The following is a 22,932-nucleotide window of genomic DNA, read 5'->3' as shown; positions in this document are numbered from 1 at the left end:
TGACTGACCCACCGCCAAACTGGTCATGCTGGAGGATGTTGCAGGCAGCAGAACGTTCTCCACGGCGTCTCCAGACTCTGTCACGTCTGTCACATGTGCTCAGTGTGAACCTGCTTTCATCTGTGAAGAGCACATGGCGCCAGTGGCGAATTTGCCAATCTTGGTGTTCTCTGGCAAATGCCAAACGTCCTGCACGGTGTTGGGCTGTAAGCACAACCCCCACCTGTGGACGTCGGGCCCTCATACCACCCTCATGGAGTCTGTTTCTGACCGTTTGAGCAGACACATGCACATTTGTGGCCTGCTGGAGGTCATTTTGCAGGGCTCTGGCAGTGCTCCTCCTGCTCCTCCTTGCACAAAGGCGGAGGTAGCAGTCCTGCTGCTGGGTTGTTGCCCTCCTACGGCCTCCTCCACGTCTCCTGATGTACTGGCCTGTCTCCTGGTAGTGCCTCCATGCTCTGGACACTACGCTGACAGACACAGCAAACCTTCTTGCCACAGCTCGCATTGATGTGCCATCCTAGATGAGCTGCACTACCTGAGCCACTTGTGTGGGTTGTAGACTCCGTCTCATGCTACCACTAGAGTGAAAGCACCGCCAGCATTCAAAAGTGACCAAAACATCAGCCAGGAAGCATAGGAACTGAGAAGTGGTCTGTGGTCACCACCTGCAAAACCAGTCCTTTATTGGGGGTGTCTTGCTAATTGCCTATAATTTCCACCTGTTGTCTATTCCATTTGCACAACAGCATGTGAAATTTATTGTCAATCAGTGTTGCTTCCTAAGTGGACAGTTTGATTTCACAGAAGTGTGATTGACTTGGAGTTACATTGTGTTTTTTAACTGTTCCCTTTATTTTTTTTAGCAGTGTATTTTGGGCCTTCCTCTGACACCGCCTAGTATATAGGTCCTGGGTGGCAGGAAGCTTGGCCCCAGTGATGTACTGGGCTGTACGCACTACCAAGGTTTATCCAAGGTTACATTATGTGTTTTATCAGATCACATGGCTGGATCTAAAATGTCTATCTAATATCAGAACATGTATTATATGATAAGCAGGTCTGTTGATCTAATCCAAGGGATTCAATGAAATGTATATTACCGAGTGAATCCTTCAGCCATAATCCCTTCGGGTGATGCAGTGGTAGGGTGGTACCCTGTACCATTAGCTCATTCATTAAAAGTAAAAATATTATATTATTTTCTATTCTAATCCTAGAGGAATTCTCTGCCTGGGTCACAGACTACAGTAGAGATGTTATGTGACCGATGATTTGAGACAGCTCACAAGCCCCTTAAACCCAGCACAAACACACACATGCACTCACACAGGTTTCTGTTCTCACGCACGCAGACACAAAGACACACACACTTCAATAAACAACACCCAGGGGCCTGAATAAAACGCCCCTCCTGTTGCCTGGTGTTCTGTGCAGCTGCCAGTGTTTAGCAGTGTGCCAGCGGTGCCCTGAGCTGGCTGTCTGGCTGGCTGGCTGGATAAATGAGTTAGTGCTGGATGCTGGCTTCACACACCATTTGGACGTTGAAAGAGCAGGTGCAGAGCTGGTGCAGCAATAAGGGTAGGGAAGGGCTTGTATTCATTAAGAGTCAGGAGTGCTGATCTACAATCAGTTTAGCCTTTTAGATCATAATGAATGTGATAATATAGACAGAGGGGACCTGATCCTAGATCAGCACTAGTACTTTGAGACACTTTATGAATCTTGGCCCCATATCACTAAGAACTAGAGGAGCTGTTCAACACAACGCTTCCATCTTACCTGGGATTCTTATTGTTGAGACTTAGTGCAATTTCATTCACAGCATGCGGGTGGGACATCACCATGTTGAAGCCGTACTGGGTCATCAAAAATAGATGGAGCAAGAGAGGGATGGAGGGAGGAAAGGAGAGAAAAGGGGAGAGATCTCTTTAATAAACAGGGAGTGACTCCTTTAACATAATAAAGGGAAACTTGAGAAATGATGTGTTGCGGAAAACACGGTTGACGACAAATTGAATTTGGCCGATGATGGATGAGGGTGTGTGTCTGCGTGTGTGTGTGTGTGCGTGTGCTTCAACCCTCCATCTACGTCCCAAATGGCACCCTGTTCCCTACATAGTGCAATACTTTTTGACCAGATCTAGGGAATAGGGTGCCATTTGGGACGCACGCCACGTATTGGGTTAGCATGGGGACTGGAGAGACTCTCACCTGGTAGTTCATGATGGCTCGCAGGCACATGATGCAGACGTGAACGTCGTCCTTCTTACAGACCAGCCGGGAGTTCTTCAGGGTTCTCCGGCTCGGCAACGCGTTGCAACTGAAACATATGGACATAGGAGTGTTTTCACAGCAGAAGGCGTCTCCGAATCCATACGAACAAAGAGACACATGGCTTGGTAAACAAGAAAACAGATGTCATCTGTGAACTGGAGCAGCCCACATACCATTCCTGCACCCCGTCGTTTTTCAAAGCAGACATTCAACTCCATGGCACGTTCCATGGACACACAAAGAGCTGTGTAATCCACTGCCTTACTCAGAGGCCAGAGGGGAGACCGTGTGATTGTTTTAATTTAACTATCCTGCACAAAAATATCACTTACAACTAGTACAATGGCAGCAAGTCATTTGCATGCATGGAGGTGATCAGGCCAGCTTTGTGGAGACAAAACGTTAGCGAAAGAGGGCCTTTCTCCTGACCCCTTTCTCACAATGAAAGGAGAGCGCTTGAGTAGCACATCACTGGTGTGGGTGTGTGTGCGTGCATGAGCATGTGCTACTGAACACAGTCCAGCACAGCTCAATCCAGCCAGGGACATAAGACTGGTTATTTTCAGCCCTGCATGTCATAAGGCTTTCCCCACCAGCCATGGTTCTGGAAAAGGTACCTTCAGGCTACACATGCACACACACACTGATTCATGACAGCACTGAAGCCTTAAAGCTCTGACTCTGACTCTGTCTTCAGTGTGGTGTGTGTGTGTGTGTGTGTGTGTGTGTGTGTGTGTGTGTGTGTGTGTGTGTGTGTGTGTGTGTGTGTGTGTGTGTGTGTGAGTGTGTGTGTGTGTGTGTGTGTGTGTGTGTGTGTGTGTGTGTGTGTGTGTGTGTGTGTGTGTGTGTCTGTGTGTCTGTGTGTGTGTGTGTGTGTGTGTGTGTGTGTGTGTGTGTGTGTGTGTGTGTGTGTGTGTGTGTGTGTGTGTGTGTGTGTGTGTGTGTGTGTGTGTGTGTGTGAGAGGCTGAGACAGTGTGACTAAGCTTTGATAAGGATTTGTGATGAGGGTAAATAGGGACAGATCAACATACTGGCTGTAGTTGGTCTTCTAAACAATCTACTAAACCACAGTAGATGGTTGGTCTTCATGGTCTGATGTTTCTCACTGGTTCCATGAATGAGAGCTATTCAGCAGCAAGCAACCAGTTATGACGTTTGCGTGTAGTGAAGGTAAAATAGCAAAACAGTGTGTGGGGTGTGTGTATGAGTGACTTTGTGTGTCTTTGTGTGTGTGTGTGTGTGTGTGTGTGTGTGTGTGTGTGTGTGTGTGTGTGTGTGTGTGCTCTTTGTTCTATTTAGGTGCATGAGCCTACGTAGTGCAAAACAAGTTTCCTCACATAAATGCACTCGCTGCTTCACAAGATGGTGACAGAATTGGAACATCGCCTCACACGCAGCCAGCGACGGGCGGCGGTGTTCTTCAAGAACTACGATTTTACAGAAAAATAATTACAGAAAAATATTTCCAGCACTCAGCCTGCCTGCAACCAGGCAGCGGAAACGATTGGTAGAATGAGGGATTTGAGGGAAAGAGACTACATAGGGAATAGGGTGCCATTTGGGACGTATGCTATGTTTCTTAACCACACAGACAGAATGATGTGTGATGACAGGACTATGAGTAAAAAGAGACAGTCATTCACCCTGATGCAATGTAAGCACGGTGGGCTTGCTTTGACAGGCCTTGTTTGGTACCGACTTAGAACCCATAAAAGATCCTCAAAGGCCTTCCAACTATGTTTTCATGGACGTTATTTCAACACTAAAGCTAATAAAGCATAGTCTAAGGCTGAGTTCCAAATGGCACCTTATATCCGATTTAGTGCAATACTTTACATAGGGCTCTGGTCAGAAGTAGTGCACTACATAGGGAATAGGGTGCCATTTGGGATACACATATAGTGGACATCACATCTCACTACAGTACAACAATACTTTGACAAACACAACTATAAACTACAGTAGGCTAATATTTCTAGGAAACCCTGGGGGGAAACAGAAGACATACCATCGTCCTTGCGAATACTTTGGGCATTTCAAAGAGCTCGGTGTCCTTCGAGTTTGCCGTGAGGTTTTAAGAAAAATACATATAATTCAATATGACATCAGAAAAGTGACAACAATGATTGACTTGGGAGGGATAAAATTGTGACACGGTAAAGGTTCTGTATGTTGGAAATATGAATAAATACTAATAACGCTAATGTTAATTACCTTGACTTGTCAGTCTGTGTTAGGAGGTAACTAAGGAATAATAGTACAGATAACATCATTTTAGTTTACACATCCAAAGTACAGAATGGTTTGGTTGTAGCCAGCTACTACTTGCACAACTACCCGCATCATATAGCCTGCTCAAGGAGACATACAAAAGCAGAAACAATGCCGGAACAAACAGCCATTTGCTCTAAATGGGAACAGAAATGTCTACAGGAAGACCACAATAGAGGTAGTAGCAACTCCCCTTCAACCCCTCTACACACTGGGCCACAGCTTGGCAATGGAAGCTGATTGCTAGAGCTAACAGACAGCACCGTGAGCGACACTGTGTACTGAGTAGACCTGCCTGCTGCTGCTGAAGACTGGAGCACAGAGCAGGCGGCTAGAGGAGGAAGGACAGAACACCAGTCAACATCAGTTCTCAGTGTCACCTTATGATGTTCATACAGCTGCCATTCACATACAGTGCCTTCAGAAAGTATTCATACCCCTTGATTTTTTTCCACATTTTGTTGTGTTACAGCATGAATTTAAAATTGATTACATTTAGATTTTGTGTCACTGGCCTACACACAATACCCCATAATGTCAACATGGAATTATGTTTTTTGACATTTGTACAAATTAATAACAAATGAAAAGCTGAAATGTTTTGAGTGTAATAAGTATTTAACCCCTTCGTTATGGCAAGCCTAAATACGTTCAGGAGTAAAAATGTGCTTAACAAGTCACATAATAAGTTGCATGGACTTTTAAGATGATCTTTGAACGACTACCTAATTTCTGTACCCCCCACATACAATTATCTGTAAGGTCAGTCCCTCAGTCAAGCAGTGAATTTCAAACACAGATTCAACCACAAAGACATGGGAGGTTTTCCAATGCCTCGCAAAGAAGGGCACCTATTGGTAGATAGGTAGAAAGAAAAAAAAAGCAGACATTGAAAACCCTTTGAGCATGGTGAAGTTATTAATTACACTTTGGATTGTGTATCAATACACCTAGTCACTACAAATATACAGGCGTCCTTCCTAACTCAGTTACCAGAGAGGAAGGAAACCTCAGGGATTTCACCTTGAGGTCAATGATCACTTTAAAACAATTATAGAGTTGAATGGCTGTGATAGGAGAAAACTGAGGATGGATCAACAACATTGTAGTTACTCCACAATACTAACCTAAACGACAGAGTTAAAAGAAGGAAGCCTGTACAGAATAAAAAAATCCAACACAACACATCCACCTAGTACCACTCTTCATATTTTCAAGCATGGTGGTGGCTGCATCATGTTATGGGTATGCTTGTCATCGGCAAGGACTAGGGAGTTTTTTAGGATACAAAGAAACAGAATAGAGCTAAGTTTGAAAATCTATGGCAAGACTTGAAAATACCTGTCTAGCAATGATCAACAACCAACTTGACAGAGCTTGAATAATTTTTTAAAGAATAATGTGTACATATTGTACAATCCAGGTGTGCAAAGCTCTTAGAGACATACCCAGAAAGACTTACAGCTGTAGTCGTGCCAAAGTAAATTCTACCATGTATTGACTCGGGTGTGAATACTTATGTAAATGTGATATTTCTGTATTTCATTTTCAATACATTTGCAAACATTTCTAAAACCATGTTTTCACTTTGTCATTATGGGGTATTATGAATTCAGGCTGTAACACAAAATGTGGAATAAGTCAAGGGGTATGAATACTTCCTGAAGGCATTGTATGGGTCCCAAATGGCACCCTATTCCCTATATTGCACTACTTTTCAAAACCAGTGCACTATATAGGGAATAGGGTGCCACTGGTCAAAAGTAGTGCACTATATAGGGAATAGGGTGCCATTTGGGACGCACCGTTGCCTTAGTCTCCTATAGTATCTTTCATCTGATAGCACAATTGCTTGACAGAAGTACTAACACTAACCCCACAGGCCCTTGTACATAGGTGCTAGCACGCTATTCCCTATAAAGTAGGCTACTTTTGAACACTGCCCATAGAGCTCTGGTCAAAGGTGTGCACTAGGCTACAGTATATAGGGAATAGGGTGCCATTTGGGACACACAAACTGGCCTGTATGTATACTGAGAGAAGAAGCCTATGTGTAGTGAGTTCAGATTAATTGAAAACGAATGTATCTTAATTAATCCACTATATGAGAGTTAGGATAACGTTGGGATATATATGACATGTGCTACAGGGTGTCAATGGTTCTCTTTGTGTAACGTTTCTTGTAAGACCCGTGAGTTACTGACAGTCAGAAAAAAAGAATTAGCCGTCTATGTGTGAAGTCAATGGGAATAACACACTGGGACATCATTGAAACGACAGCGGGGATTAACAGAGTCAGAAATATGCATAATTGGATGAGATTTGAGTCCTAGTATGCATTAACTATGTTTGCCGCCTATAATCCAAATTAAATGACCCTGGTTTAAAGGAAACAGGGAGAATTCCAATGTTCAATGTTTAATGTTCACCCAATTATTCAAAAATATGTAGAATTCGTATCATATTCATGACATAGCATGTAATATTTGTAAAATCCCTATGGAAAAGATAGTGTTAGAAAAGAGGATTTCCAGCTTGTTCAGAAGCCACGAAAACCCCATTGTCAGAGACATGCGGCAGAAATATCATATTCCATAACAGCCAGCCAGGGGGTCATTATGAGTCAGACGACCCAATAAAAGTCCTGGTCCCAAATTGCACCCTATTCCCTATGTAGTGTACTACTTTTGACCGTGGCTCATTAAAAGTAGTGCACTATATTGGGAATAAGATGCCATTTGAGACACAGCTCTGGAAAACACCCCCCCATCCTTTATCCTGCCATTCCGTGCCACACTGAAACATGTCTTAAGCCATTTAAAGACTTAATGGCCTCATGACCACAACAAAGGGCCTTTTCAGACATCACATGCAAACACATGCATGAACCTATAATAGCAAACTAGGGAACTATGACAGTCCAGACTAAGTGAAACACAATTATTACATTTCAAACCATTTCTTATACAACAAACATATAGAGTTTTAAATACAGAATTAGGACCTGGTTATCATTGTAGTGTGACCTTATAGTAGCCTCTAGCCTGTAATGTCTGGTGTTGAGGTGATGTGTGTGTTGTTTACCGTAGCGTGGAGTGTCGCCCGGCGCGGGAAATGCTGTTCCCACTGACGGGGGACGGGAGGTTACTCCCCCTATGGAGGTCCTCTATTGATCTGCTCCAGGGCTTGTCCACCGAGTTCTCCGGGTTGTTCTCCACGCTGTCGCCATCAAACCTGGAGAGGGGAACATCCAGGACAGGACAGGGGGCTTAAATAACCTAGTACATTTCTGTACTCTCTGACCACAGTCCAACAATGTCCCAAATAGCACCGTATTCTCTTTATCGTGCAATACTTTACCCATAGGGCTCTGGTCAAAAGTAGTGCACCACATAGGGGATAGGGTGCCATTTAAGATACAGCCTTAATCTGTTTAATACAGTATTAAAGTCTGGAAGGAAAAGGGGAACTGTATAAAAGTCATATAGAGGCGTCTCTTATTTCAAATTTCAGGAGGGAAAAAATACCTGTGGCTATTTTCTAATGGAAAGGCAGGGGACTAACTCGTACCTGGGTAATCAAGGTAAGCACTCACTGATGGGGTAACCATTAGAAATGCGTTGGACAGACCAATAACATAAGGTCAGAAAGTAAATCAAAAATGTAACTGCCACGTTAAAAATGCCATTGGCTCTGAATGGAAACCTTGTGACCGAGTAATCACGCCAACTATGAATAGAATCTATATGCCACACAGAGCGAATGTATGCGTGGCAAATGGCACCCTATTTCCTATGTAGTGCACTACTTTTGACCAGGGCCCATAGGGCTCTGGTCAAAATGTGCATACTATATAGGGAATAGGGTGCCATTTGGGATGCAATCAGCGTCTCGGGAGCCAGTCGGTCGCCACATTCGACTAGTGACTCAGTGTTTCTGAGAACGAAGCAGGCTGCAGTGTCGAGGAGATGCATCACTGATTAGGCAAAAAAGTTGTGCTCATTGTCTGGCCTTCGCTATACGAGGGCATCTATACAGGGAAACGAGCCAGAGTGACTTACGTGACAGCGTACTGTGCAAAAGAAAGATATTCCACCAGTACATCCAGGCCTTTGTTTTCTTCGTTTAGGAATTCTCTCACCCACCTAGAATGAGAAATAACACACAGCGTTAGTCCAATAACAATATTAGGCCCACACAGACAGTGTACAGCACGTGGTACACATACAACACACAGAGTTGTGAATTGTCTGGGATTCCTTTGTCATTGAGATAGGCCTACACAACAAGGGGTAAGGGGTTGAAACATAAGAGAGAGAGGACTTTGGCTGGTCTCCTGTCTGTGGCTGGGGGCTCGGGTAGTGCACTATGTTGGGAAAAGGGTGCCATTTGGGACACGGGCTGTTTCTTCCTGTCCTCACAAGGTCACAGAGTGTGCTGTCTGTCTGTGGTGCTGTGTCACCAGCGACCTTGCTCCAGTCCCATCAACCCCCACTGCTTCCTGCTGACCCTTATCATCCCTTATCCAGCCTCCAGCTTCCAGCATGCACCCTAGCCTCATTACCCCCTGGGACCCCAGCTGACCTGGGATGCGACCCAAATGGCACCCTATTCCCTTTACAGTGCACTATTTTTGACCAGGGCCCATAGGGTGCCATTTGGGACGCCGGCACTTGACTTTACATTTTAGTAATTTAGCAGACACTCTTATCCAGAGCGACTTACAGTTAGTGCATACATTTTTTTCATACTGGCCCCCTGTGGGAATCGAACCCACAACCCTGGCGTTGCAAGCGCCATGCTCTACCAACTGAGCTACACGGGACCTACACAGGACTTTCACTTTTCACATTCACATACTTCATCTTCATTATTACTCACCCTATGTGATTGGTCCTCAATGAAATTTCCAGTTCTCTCAGGACCTGGGTGGACTCCTGCACCCTCCGTCGGAATTTCTGGGGGTAAAGAAAGAGAATTATGAACATTTCATCACTCCGATCTGTATTCAGTAGACCGATAGAAAATGGCTGTTGAATTTTGAGTGATTTGTGGGGCATTTCACCAACCATTTTATCAGTTGTTTATCATTCAACAGATGGCCAGGAAACATGAAAGTGAACATAATGGACAGTCCTGCTTAAAGAATGCTTGACTTTATCGTATTTATTCCAACGTCTGCTTTGCGTAGAGGCAGTTCCTTATTCTGGAGTGATATATTCATCAGCATCCCAAATGGCACTCTATTCCCTATATAGTGCACTACTTTTGGTCAAATGTAGCGCACTACAGTATATAGGGAATAATGTGCTATTTGGGATGAAGCCATAATCGACTCATTAAATTGGATCTGGCTTGTGTTTGAGCTGTCGGGGCCTTTACACAAACACACACACAGCATAGATCCATTCTAGTCTGGTGTGCTGTTCCCGTGGTTACATGTCCAGGAACAAACGCTGGGTGGACTGAAGTGTATGACCTGCCCTGCATGTGAATATGCAAGTGTTTGTGGGGAGAGGGGTCTCTCTCTCTCTCTCTCTCTCTCCTTTCATCTTCAGACAAAAAGACCTACGAATCCAAACAAAAGCCTTGCAGCCTGTTGCGGAAAAGTTGAGCGGAGGAATACAAAAAGCAGCAGCGTGAGTGACAGGGCTCTCCATCAGCATTCATAATCAGCGCCCAGAAGAACCAATGTTGATCACTACTCGTTCAGCGGAAGAGAAGAGCCTCCCTGATGGCAGACAGTGAAATCATTGCATCATCACCAATGACAGAGACAGAGGAGGAGGTATTCATATCGACCCATTTTGGCTGGGCTGGAGCCTTCCCTTTCCATGATGTGTCTATGGTTGTCTACGTCCCAAATAGCACCCTATTTCCTATATAGTGCAGAGGGCTCTGGTCAAAAGTAGTGCACTATGTAGGGAATAGGGGGCCATTTGGGACACAACCTTTGTCTATCAGTGAGGAAAGAAACAGAACCGGGCCCGGTGTTAAAAACACAGAGAGAGAGAGAGAGAGAGAGAGAGAGAGAGAGAGAGAGAGAGAGAGAGAGAGACAGAGAGAGAGAGAGAGAGAGAGAGAGAGAGAGAGAGAGAGAGAGAGAGAGAGAGAGAGACAGAGAGAGAGACAGAGAGAGAGAGAGAGAGAGAGAGAGAGACAGAGAGAGAGAGACAGAGAGAGAGAGAGAGAGAGAGACAGAGAGAGAGAGAGAGACAGAGAGAGAGAGAGAGAGAGAGAGAGAGAGAGAGAGAGAGAGAGAGAGAGAGAGAGAGAGAGATCAGGACAGGGACGTTCCCATTGGCAGGGTTTCTCTGGGCCTGTAGTACTGAGCTGTGGTGTGTGTTTGGCACATGTGGAGATGAGAAACAGTGTTTTTATTAGGGAGGAGCCCCCTTGTGTGTTTGTATGGAAAGCGGAGCGAGTGCGAGGTGTACTGCGCAGACTCCCTGACCCACACACACAGCGGTCACGTACACACACACACCACTCCTCCCTAAGTACTACCAGCTGCAGTGCAGATCCAGAGAGAGCAGGGGGAACGAGAGGAGAGAGACAAAACAGGGAAAGAGAGCGGAGGAAGAGAAGAAGAGAGAGAGGGAAGGAGAAAGAGAGGAGAGAGCAGAGAAAACAGGGGGAAAAAGAGAGATAGCAAAGAGAGAGTGAGAGGGAAAAGAGGTAGAGAGTGGGGAGCTCTGATAAAGTGGAGAGCGGTGCGCACTCCGGAGGGGTCCTGGAAACAAATCAATGGCCGATACATTCTTGGGGACTTTTTTGGAATGAACCTCTTCTTCTTTGGCTGCCTATTGGCTGAGAGGAATGCACGGGGCCTGCATATGTAAAGCAGCAGCAATGACCTCCAGCTCCGGCTCTCCACAGAGGCACAAAGTGGCAATTGTTTGAGTCTGAAGAAAAGGGGGTTGAGCAGGAATGTAAAACCATAACTCGCTCTTTCTGCATCTCTCTCTCCCCTTCTCTCTCTTTCTCCCCTGCTCTCTCTCTCTCTCTCACACTATCTTTCCCCGTCTCTCTCCATTTTCCATCTCTCTCTCTCTCTCTTTCCCTCTCTCCCTCTGGTGCCGGCTGCTGACCTCCGCGAGGCACACGCGGACTGCTGTTGAAGCATGGTATATGCCCTACTCTAGAGGGAGCCGACTCTGAGGACTCATAGTTCTTCTATACCAGGGCATGTGCTAAACAGCCCAGACATTTGGATGTGAAAATAAATACAGGAGCCCAGGGAAGTATTTTCTCCAACTGCTCATAGTCGAAAAAACAGAGACGTGTTTTAATAAGCGCTATTGCCTCTCGCTGAAGGCCTGATTCCAGTCTGTGAAAAGCGGTTTCAATAAAGATGGAGGAAAATCCTAGTTTGGTCAGCGCTGTTAGACAAACAAAGAGAGGGCTCGCTGCCTGAACGTATGCAGGCCCCGGAGTCAGTGAATGCATCCCAAATGGCACCCTATCCCCTATATAGTGCAATACTTTTGACCAGAGCCCTATGGGACTCCCATAGGGCTCTGGTCAAAAGTAGTGCACTATATAGGGAATAGGGTGCCATTTGGGATGCAGATAGTGTGTTATAAATCCTTCCTTCAGCCATGGCAGTGCTAAGTGTTCACACCCTGAGAGAGAGTTAAACCTGGACCAGTAATTTCCGTCATCTGGGAGCCATCTTCCCATTCACCATGCCAGCATCCCAAATGGAACTCTATTCCCTATATAGTGCACTACTTTTGACTAGGCTCTATTCAAAAGTAGTGCACTATAGGGAATAGGGTGCCATTTGGGAGGAAGCCCTTAATCTGCCCCATCCCACAATGCACTCCTCCTCATAGTCTTGCATCTGACTACAATATGAGCACTTGTTATCCACCCTCCTCCTCTCTCTGTTCTTCCCTCTTCCTCTCCAATGTTGCTCTTCATCATCCTCCCATTCTTCTTCTCCTTTATCTCCGTCTCCAGAGAGGAATGTTAGTCTTTCAGTCATGTTCTGTATCATCAGAGAGTAGACTAAGGCAGCATCCCAAATGGCACCCTATTCCCTTTGTAGTCCACTACTTTGACCAGGGTCCATACGGATTTGGTTGAAAGTAGTGCACTAGAAAGGGAATAGGGTGCCATTTGGGATACATCCTAAGAGTAGGGTGATGCTCTGAGGGAGACGTACGCCCCAAACTTAGAAGGGACATCGATAATGCAGCTAGGGCTGCAGGAGTGCCAAAATACAAGGCGTGTCGCGATACAAGATGCATGACATACTCCCTTTGCTTTTTCGATCGGGAAGAGACAAGGAACACACTTCAACACTATGAAAAATGAATGCTCTAAATAATCCAACATAGATCAGCACCAGTCAGCTAAGCAGGGGGGATGGCATAGCCAGATATTCTACTTCCGTAGCAGACGTCACAACCATCGGCGGATATAGAACTGCTCTCTTGCTCTCTTCACGCTCCTGTAGCATATGATGTCCCTCTGAAACTTTAATTCCAGTCAGTCAGCGTAATTTGATTATCTGGAGCAATTTGATGTTATTCTGGCAGAGTCACACGGCTAATTTGTTTTTATTACAGAGAGAGACAACTCTGTGGCCTTGTCCCAAATGGCACCATATTCCCTATATACTTCCCTATTTACCCTATGGGCCCTGGTCAAAAGTAGTGCACCATATAGGGAATAGGGTGCCATTTGGAACGCATCCCATCTCACAGCGGCACTATCTCCCTCCGCAAGCCAAAACTCTTCCTATTGGCAAGGCCTGAACGTTGGCTGACACTTTACTCTAGAAAACCTCCTTCCTTCTCCAACTCCCCTCCTGTGGCCAGAGAGTCAGCCTCAGCCAGTCCTGGCTGCTTCACTCCCCTAACACTACCACCAACATGTTGTGGGGATGATATCATAACACTCCTGTTAGCTATGGCTCCGCAAGGCCTCCAACGGCCCACTACCTCTCAGGGCAACGGGGGCTTCTTTCCACAGCTGTATTTTGGGGATATCCTGGAACGAAACGGAAGCAAAGGGGCTTAATGGGAAGGGACTACCTGAATTTATCCAATAAGAAATACTTTTTTCGTTTTTACGTTGCAAAATGTTTTGCAAAGTTTTGCTACGGTGTGCACAAATTAATGTAACAGGCAGTGGAACAGTTGGTCGGGAAGAATCCACACTCTCCCTCACCTTCCTGGTGACGGCCGGGTCCAGATAGCCCCTCAGCTTCTGGATGTATGTGTGAGGGGGGTTCTTCACTTGGAATCGTTCCTGTGAGAGGGAGAGAAAGAGAAGAGAGAGAGGAGGAGACAGAGAGACATAAAAACACATTAGATTACTTTCGCCTGCATTCTGTTGTTGTTTTACACTGAGTGTACAAAACATTAAGAACACCTGCTCTTTCCATGACATAGACTGACCTGGTGAATCCAGTTGAAAGCTATGATCCCTTATTGATGTCACTTGTTAAATTCACTTCAATCAATGTAGATGGAGGTGAGGAGACCGGTTAAAGAGGGATTTTTAAGCCGTGAGACAATTGAGACATGGATTGTGTATGTGTGCCATTCAGAGTGTGGATGGGCAAGACAAAAGATTGAAGTGCCTTTGAACGGGGTATGGTAGTAATAATAATAATATGCCATTTAGCAGACGTAGTAGATGCCAGGCGCACCGGTTTGTGTCAAGAACTGCAACGCTACTGGATTTTTCACACTCAACAGTTTCCTGTGTGTATATCGGCACTCTAATAAAAGGCCACAAGATCATCACTCACAGCGGCTCCACTCATTTTGATTCTCTTACCTCAATGTGAAACCGGCTAGTGGTTGAATTATCTCCCTGGTATGTGGAGACTAGCGACTACAATACCGGCTGATCTTCACCCGGACCCTCTTTATATTAAAATCGAATCGAGCAAAAGCCCCATCGTGACCCATCATTATCCATCCAATCATTGTGAATCATAGGGCTGTGACAGTCTGTAAGAGGCTGAGTCACAAATGGCACCCAACTTCTTATATAGTGCACTACTTTTGACCAGAGCCCTATGGTCAAACGTTGTGCAATTTACAGGGAATGACTCTCCACTTACTCTATAGTGGGTGTGACTAGCCTCAGTATGCTGTTAGCTACCACAGCCTGGTCTCAGAGCAAAATGTATTAATTTTAATAAAATCCGTGCCACTCCATTTAGTAAGATATGTTACTTTACGTTAGGTTACATGACATTGGCCTACGTAAATCCGGGACACTCAAATAAGGGTCGTTGGTCGAGGTGGATGGGTGGGCGTATAACGCGAACATCTAGCAACCCAAAGGTTGCGTGTTCGAATCTCATCACAGACAATTTTAGTTAATTAGCAACTTTACAACTACTTCATACTTTTTAGCTACTTTGCAACTACTTAGCATGTTAGCTAACCCTTCCATTTAACCTAACTTCTAACCCTAACCTTAACCCCTAACCTAATGTAGCATATCATACTAAAGCAATCAAACATAATATATCATACTAAAGCAGTCGAACAAAATATATCATACTAAACGGGTCAAATCAAACTGGTGCGATCAACACGTAGGATACTATACGTCCTACAATTTGTATTATATTGTATTTTTAACCTTTATTTAACTAGGCAAGTCAGTTAATAACAAATTCTTATCTACACCGGCCAAACCCGGACGACACTGGGCCAATTGTGCGCAGCCCTATGGGACTCCCAATCACGGCTGGTTGTGATACAGCCTGGAATCGAACCAGGGGGTCTGCAGTGAAGCCTCAAGCACTGAGATGCAGTGCCTTAGACCGCTGCGCCACTCGGGAGCCCATGTATGACCGCTATTACATTGGTAGGCCAATGTAATGTAACCTAATGTAAAGTAACATATCATACTAAATGGAGTGGCACGGATTTGAGCAAAATAGAATATGTTGGAGACCAGGTTGGCTACCTCCTTGCCAGAGGTAGACGGGTGTGTCAGAGAGAGACAGTCTCCTCAGGTTTAATGAACTGGCATTAAACAAACCCAGGCAGACCACACCAAACTGTCCTGATATTGAATTATCAGTTGTCGGCTCGTCTGTAGGTGACAGACAAGGATTGCACCCCAAATGGCACCCTATTCCCTTTATAGTGCACTACTTTTGACCAGGGCCTGTAGGACTGACTGTGGTCAAAGTGGCCAGTACAGAAAGGTGATTAACTAGCCTACAGCCCCTGATCCCAGATCAGAATCATCAGACTCATAGCTTTGTGTCTATGCAGTATGTATGCGCTGCGGTGCTGCGGTGGACTTCAGAGTGCATCTGTGCCTGCTAAGAGCTCAGTGTCACGTTCGTCGGGAACAGAGGACCAAGGCGCAGCGTTGAAGGCGAACATACTTATATTTATTAATTGCACGAACAAAACAACAAACGATAACGTGACGTCCTCGGTCTAACACAAACCACACTGGAACAAGATCCCACAAACACTGTGGGAAAACTGGCTGCTTAAGTATGGTTCCCAATCAGAGACAACAAGCAACAGCTGATACACGTTGCCTCTGATTGAGAACCACACTGGCCAACATAGAAATACTAAACTAGAAAGAAAAACACATGAAAACTCACACCCTGGCTCAACATACTAGAGTCCCCAGAGCCAGGGCGTGACACTGAGGACGTAGGCTGGCTGCCCTGGTTGCCCTGACCGACTGTCTGGGGCTGGCAGTAGGCAGGTGTTAGGCCATCATTTCCCCCACAGTCCTCCAAATTTACGTAAGAGGGATTAGCGGAGGCTTTGGGTCACGCCGAACGGGAATGCGAATCACAAATCACACCGAACTGGTACAGCAGCCAATAACATTGCTCAGAGGCCGTGTCAACCTGTGTCAGACATGAAGATTCTGTGAATCAGTGTCCGGGTCCCAAATGACATCCTAGTCCCTATAAAGTGCACTACCTAGGTAAGAGGGTGCCATTTGGGACGCATACTGAGTGTTGTGTTAATTTTCTGGGTGAGCAGTTTGATCATCGTATTGCTGGCTGTGTGATGATGGCGATGGCCTCACCATTACATTCATCACTGCATGAGTGAGTGCTGCTGCCTCTCAGTCACAATAACAGGAAGAGGATAGCTCCATGCAGGAAAGGGAGCTTGACTTGCTGCTCCAATGAAAACAACATGGCATTCGTCCCAAATGGCACGCTATTCCCTTTATACTGCACTACTTTTGACCAGGGCCCATAGGGTCACCCATATGGCTCTGGTCAAAAGTAGTGCACTATAAAGGGAATAGCGTGCCATTTGGGACGCACCCATGGCCCCCCCGTTGTTGGTGACAGACAGGCTGCATATGTTGCTGGTAAAAGGACAGGTGGAATATATGTGACAGGCCTATAGGGTATGGAAAGTATTTGAGATTTATAGGGGGACATATATAAGAGTTCCTGCATGGTCTATGACAGCCATAAAAGCCATCCGAGGGAGAATGGGGGAGGATAGTGATCTGGATTCCATCTGAGCTGTACTAGTAGTAGAATCACTCCTCATCTCCTCTGCACCTGCAGCATGGGGCCTGAGTGGGACGGAGGAGTGGGATACTGCTGGGAGATGGGACGGGGGGGGACGGGGGGTTAAGGGAGCTGGGGAAGTGGGAGATTGAGAGGGTAGGGGTTAATCGGGTGCAGTGCCAGCAGTGTTTGTAATATCCTGTGTGTGCTGTATAGCTGCTAGATAAAGAGGAGGAGTGACTTCCTGATAATTAGAACTGAGCTGCCATGTGAAGCCCCGAGTTAAAATCCTGCTGCAGTGCGGAGGAGAGGAGAGGAGTCTCTCCCAGTTCAAAGGGAGAGGGAACATACACCATACTGGGCAGGCAGGCAGCTGATCTATTAAATCGTTACAATTCCACTATTAATGGGGAAGTAAGCAAGCCTCTCTCTTCTCTGTTGCTGGATGAACAAGTTGAGAGGCAGAGATACAGTGCTTCAATGGCTTTTCCTATCTAAAGGCTGAGCATGGAAGCATCATTAATAACTGTCAAAACCGTTGCTCAACATACCAGTCTCAACATTCCACCCACATGGCACTATGTCCCAAATGGCACCCTATATAGTGCACTTAAGTAGTGCATTATAGGGAATAGGGTGCCATTTCGGACGAAGCCATGCTGTAGCTGAGAGAGGTCTACTGTGGGTCAAAGAAAGGCTCATTAGGCATTACATGATAAAGTCTCTGATGAGGATAATTGGACATTGGTCAATTCATCATGTTTTTCATGCAGGCCTACTTTAGAATAAAATCCTTTCATTGTTTTCGTTGTGAGAAGAGCATCTTTAATATTTTCTAGATCTTCATAATTGCCCTAACAAATGTTTAGTATTTCAACCCCCCTGAATGTTTTTTTCAGGATAAATATTTTTCAAAGCTAATGTACCTGTCGGCCTTGTTTCTTTGGCTACCCCTCCGAACATCGCAGTTGCCGTGGTTACATAAAGAAATTAGCTGTTGTAATATGACATGGAAAACATTGTATTCACACAACTCGGCTTTAACGTGGGTCAGTTATTTTACATTTACATTTATTTATTTTTTGATGGCAAACATGAAAACGCAGATGTCTGTTTTATGCAATATGATCCAACTAATTTCTGCAAACAGTGAACAGAATGTTCTTCCAGCCTCGCTTCTCACACCCAACATTTCCCAGGATAGAATTCCATCAGGCGATCTTACACAGCTAACTGATCACTCTTTACAAGGAGGAGAGTCATTCTGAATCTGTGTCCTAAATGTTCCCTATAGGGGAGAGTGGGTTGAGTTGAGCAAAAGTGGTAAGTTGAGCCACCCTTGTTTCTTGGAAACCATACACAAAATAAACCATTTGACCAAAAAATATATAATTTCATGGACTCTGTGAAGGAAGAAACCACATGGAAAAAGTGGTAAGCAAGTTAGGTCCAAAAAACTGATTTTGACCAAGTCACATTCATTTGTTGTGTTATAGGTTTCATTTTAAGATTGTTCTATACATCAGTTGGGGTCTCTATAAGCTTCAATATGAGGTTCTAAACCTAGCATGAAAGTGCATCCTTGTAGCTGTGTGGGCTAATATAGTCAAATGTTTGCCTTGGGGTAAATTGAACCAATAACCATGGGGAAGAATTAAGCCACCGGTTGAGCCAATGGCAAGTTGAGCAAATTGAAGTGTTTTCTTCCCAGGCGAAATGCAAGGCATTATCACTGGGATATGAGGTAACAACAGGGCCTGGCCTATGTTAAAAGTGCTTGCTAGGAGTTAAGCCTGTGTTAAAAGATTCTTAAAATGATTAAAAGACAAAAAAGCTATTGTAATGGTGTTGAATTGTGTTTGGGAAATAAAGATAGACATGGTTTAAAAAGGTAGTGGTAATATTTCATTCAGGTGGCTTAACTTACACTGACAGGAACATTAACTCCAGTCACAATTCAAAAACTTATAAATACGTCTAAACGAGCAGGCAGCAACTTGCATATTCTGCCCACTTCCCCACTCTGTCTCTATAGTGTTCAGGGTGGCTGCGTATCAATGGTATCCTTTGCCTGAGCGAGTGCTTGGTGGTCCCTCTCTCCCGCTCGTCTTTTCACTCTGCTCAGGGAAGCAGAAAACACACTGGTTCCATCCCAAATGGCACCCTATTCCCTATATAGTGCATTACTTTTGACCAGAGCCGTACTCAGTCTGCTGAACACACCATGAAACCCCTGTCACTCTTCCCTCCACTCACTGGAGAGAGTGAATGTGCTGCTTTCTACTGAATCATCTGCACTCCAGCAGGCCCACCTCACCATCTTGACCAGCTAGGGGAGGGCCTGGAGGGCCCGAGGGCCATACTGGACAATGGGAGCAGTGGGAGACCAATGGTACATGGGCAAAGAGATCAACACACACACAGAGTGCCCTCTTAGTTGTTTAGACTAGTGACTTGAGTCAGAAATAGACCAGCCATATGGCAGTTCGGGCAAATGCCAGATGGGCTAGTCCATCTTTAGCCAAGTAGGACGGTCAATTGCACAAAAGTATCATTATTTGGCTGGGGGTCTAGAGGAAAAAAATGGGGGGGAAATGGACCGGTGAATTAGAAATGTTGATTTCTGGTCCTAGTCCGTCCCTGATAGGTTAATGAAGGTGAATAAACAACATCCCACCTGATCACAGATAAGCTCCCACTTCTTCTCGTTGTCATACTGCCGCAACAGTCGCGCTTTGTCTGGAGGAAGGTTCATAGAATTCTGAAAGAGAAACAGAGAACCATCACAATTATAATCACATGTCAATAATAGAATATACACAATGACGAAACGTCGACCCAAAATGGCAGATGACACTGTTAGATTGCGTCCCAAGTGGCACCCTATTCCCTGTATAGTGCACTACTTTTGACCAGAGCCCTATGGTTAAGGGGTGATGGGGCGAGGACAGTGTCTCCCCCTCCTAATGGGCTAGGGGAGGATGACCTAATATTACCCCTGTCTGTAGAGCTAGGAGCCATGTCTCTCTCTCTCTCTGTGTGTGGCAAGCCTCTCTTTACCCCTCTGTCATAATAAGCAGCATCAAGTACAATCACACTCAGTGCCACTTCATCCCCCAGACATCCCCAGGCACAGCACCATGAGTGTTTTGCGTGCGTGTGTGTCATCATTCTGTGGGATTGCATTTTATGCACAAAAACATGCAACCGGCGGCATCACATACTGACAGAGTAAGATAGGGGTGGGAGGCAGTAATGGAGTGGTTAGATTAGTCTACCCAGTGCTACGTCCTCATTGAGGAAATTCAAACTCCTTTTTGGCTTGAAATAGGTCCTCTGCAATGAGCTATGCTTATCTCACATACGCAGTATGTAAACTTAGATTTAGCTAACATTATTGTAGCTAAACCACTCAATAAAACAAACTGTAAACATCCAACCAAATTGTTTAGCCACTAAGACAACTTTCTATTCCGTTTTGTTTGGTAATTGGGAACTCAAACAAAAATAATGCTTTGTTAGGAGGATTTGAAAGTGACTTGCATCATAATGTATTGTATTGTATTAGAGGCCTACTATTCAACACCCAAGTGTTGGTTCCATGTGTAGAGGATGTGTGTGTGTGTGTGTGTGTGTGTGTGTGTGTGTGTGTGTGTGTGTGTGTGTGTGTGTGTGTGTGTGTGTGTGTGTGTGTCTGTGTGTGTGTGTGTGTGTCTGTGTCTGTCTGTGTGTGTGTGTGTCTGTGTGTGTGTGTGTGTCTGTGTGTGTGTGTGTGTCTGTGTGTGTGTGTGTGTGTCTGTGTGTGTGTCTGTGTGTGTGTGTCTTGTGTGTGTGTGTGTGTGTGTGTGTGTGTGTGTGTGTGTTGGTTAAACTGCTACAATACCTCATCATCCAGCCCCATTGCACAACCCCTTTATTTTTCCTTTCGCTGGCCCTACTTTTAAACAACATCTGCTTCATGTAACGTCCCCCAAAAGACTGCAGTTGTCTCGTTTTGGCCCCAGCCCAGACTATACCCCACCCATAAGTGCATTAGAAAAGACTGAAACAATTAGCTGGTGCTTAAATCGCACCACCCACCCAAATCCATGGGCACAGGTACACTCACTGACGTACACAAAACACACATGACCATAACTTTTCTGAATACTCAGAAACAACACATTTTATATTATTCTTTCAATAAGATAACAAATAACCTACATTTCGTAGAATATTTGTAGTTTAGTTTGAGTGATTGTCAGTCTGCGTTGTCAAATACAACCCAGTTAATCGGCAATTCCACAGTAACAGAGTGATGCTAAGACTCAGATTTTTCACTTTAAAATATATGTGAAACAGAAACCAAACTCTATGTTTTTGTTTTGTTTGACATACATTTAAAAGTTTTGAGTCTTGGCATCATTCTGTTACTGTGGAATTGCCCACTCTAACTCTCGGTTATAAACACAGGCTACCAGTGGTGCAGGGCGAATGTTTTCCACTGCTTAAGGAAAAGAATTGGCAATTTTCCAGTGTACAGTTTTGGGTTCTTTTTTACTCTGTTTTAATCGGCAGGATCATCTATCAATGTGTGTTCAGTACTGGGACTGTGCCCTAATGTTTTTCCGCCACTGAATTTTCCAAAGTCGCATGGTGAGGAGAGCGACTGGAAGACGGATGGAAAATATCCTGGGACTGTGTCGTTTTCCATGACCGAGTGAAACCAGGATACAGTTGGGAGATGGAGAGTAACCCCATGTCTCAGTCTAAGCAATGTGTGTGGGAAGGGCCTGAGCTACACAGCTGTCACCAGGGTTTGGAAGGAAGGGAAAAATGACATGCCAAGTGTTGCCTGGTAAAACTAAAAACACCTGCAAGCAAAATCAGATTCTCTTATTCAACAACAGCAGATCAAAAAGAGATAGGCCAGTGTTTAACATCCTTCCCAAAATGCATAAAACCAGATCAAAAGGACCATGCATACTCTGAGATCAATCTGCCATACAGGCTTAACTTCACTGTAGGGAACCAGTAACCGGGGAAGAAATTGTCTGGTGCCATTTGGGACAGGCGCATAATTCCAATGACTGTCAACCGAGTGGGCTTCATGTGAACAACAGTGGGATCTGAATGGCATCCCGTGCTAGGCAGAAACACACATAAAAATATATAATAGTATACTGTAGTAGTAGTATTACTATATTTATATCTAACTGTAAGTCGCTCTGGATAAGAGCGTCTGCTAAATGACTCAAATGTAAATGTAAATGTATATACTATAGTATTTACTGTAGTGTTTTTGCGCAAAAACACTACACTAAATAATTCTGTAGTATTTACTGTAGTGTTTTTGTAGACATTACTGTAGTATACTGTAGTGTTTACTATAGTGTTTTTGTTTTATTATCTTTTTTTTATTAGCTTTTGTTATCTTGTTTGGGCTTTCTCCTTGAGGAAATCTACTGGACAAATACTAAAATACCAAATTGTCCATAACCTGTAAGTAGGTAGGACTGGGGTCTGAACGGCTAGGGTCAGAGCTTCTGCTCTTTTCTATAACCTGAAGGAACACAATATATGGTCTATACTTGGAATGTAGGTTTCTAACTCATGGGTGGCAGAAATGGGGATATGGGTGAGGGGAATAGCATATCAATACAGTGTGTAGTGCAGTATTTTACAGTATACTACAAAATGATATAGTCAGTACTACACATGATCGAGGGATACTACAGAGTTCTATAGTAAACTGTAGTATTTTTTTTTATGTGGGAAGGGCACAACATCTCATGGTGATGGCTGCTGGGGAAAAGGCCATGTGAGGATCCATGTCTGATTCAGGACATTATAAGTGAGTCTATACAACACAAGCACTCGTGATCTTAATCGCACTCGCCTGCCCACTAGCCTGCCA

At 44.8% G+C, this 22,932-nt stretch overlaps 1 protein-coding gene across 1 annotated transcript in view; it reads right to left on the bottom strand.

The window, feature by feature from the left end:
- LOC121536679 (formin-like protein 2) overlaps positions 1–22,932 on the bottom strand; it is a 70,608-nt gene that overhangs the window by 19,430 nt on the left and 28,246 nt on the right. Inside the window, 7 exon segments of the mRNA XM_041844112.2 lie at positions 1,783–1,859; positions 2,215–2,323; positions 7,634–7,783; positions 8,611–8,694; positions 9,431–9,507; positions 13,730–13,810; positions 19,714–19,797. Of these exon segments, the coding sequence (XP_041700046.2) occupies positions 1,783–1,859; positions 2,215–2,323; positions 7,634–7,783; positions 8,611–8,694; positions 9,431–9,507; positions 13,730–13,810; positions 19,714–19,797 (662 nt within the window).

This window comes from Coregonus clupeaformis, chromosome 23, assembly GCF_020615455.1.
Source record: "Coregonus clupeaformis isolate EN_2021a chromosome 23, ASM2061545v1, whole genome shotgun sequence".
NCBI lineage: Eukaryota > Metazoa > Chordata > Actinopteri > Salmoniformes > Salmonidae > Coregonus > Coregonus clupeaformis.
This window is presented reverse-complemented; position numbering and strand designations above follow the sequence as displayed.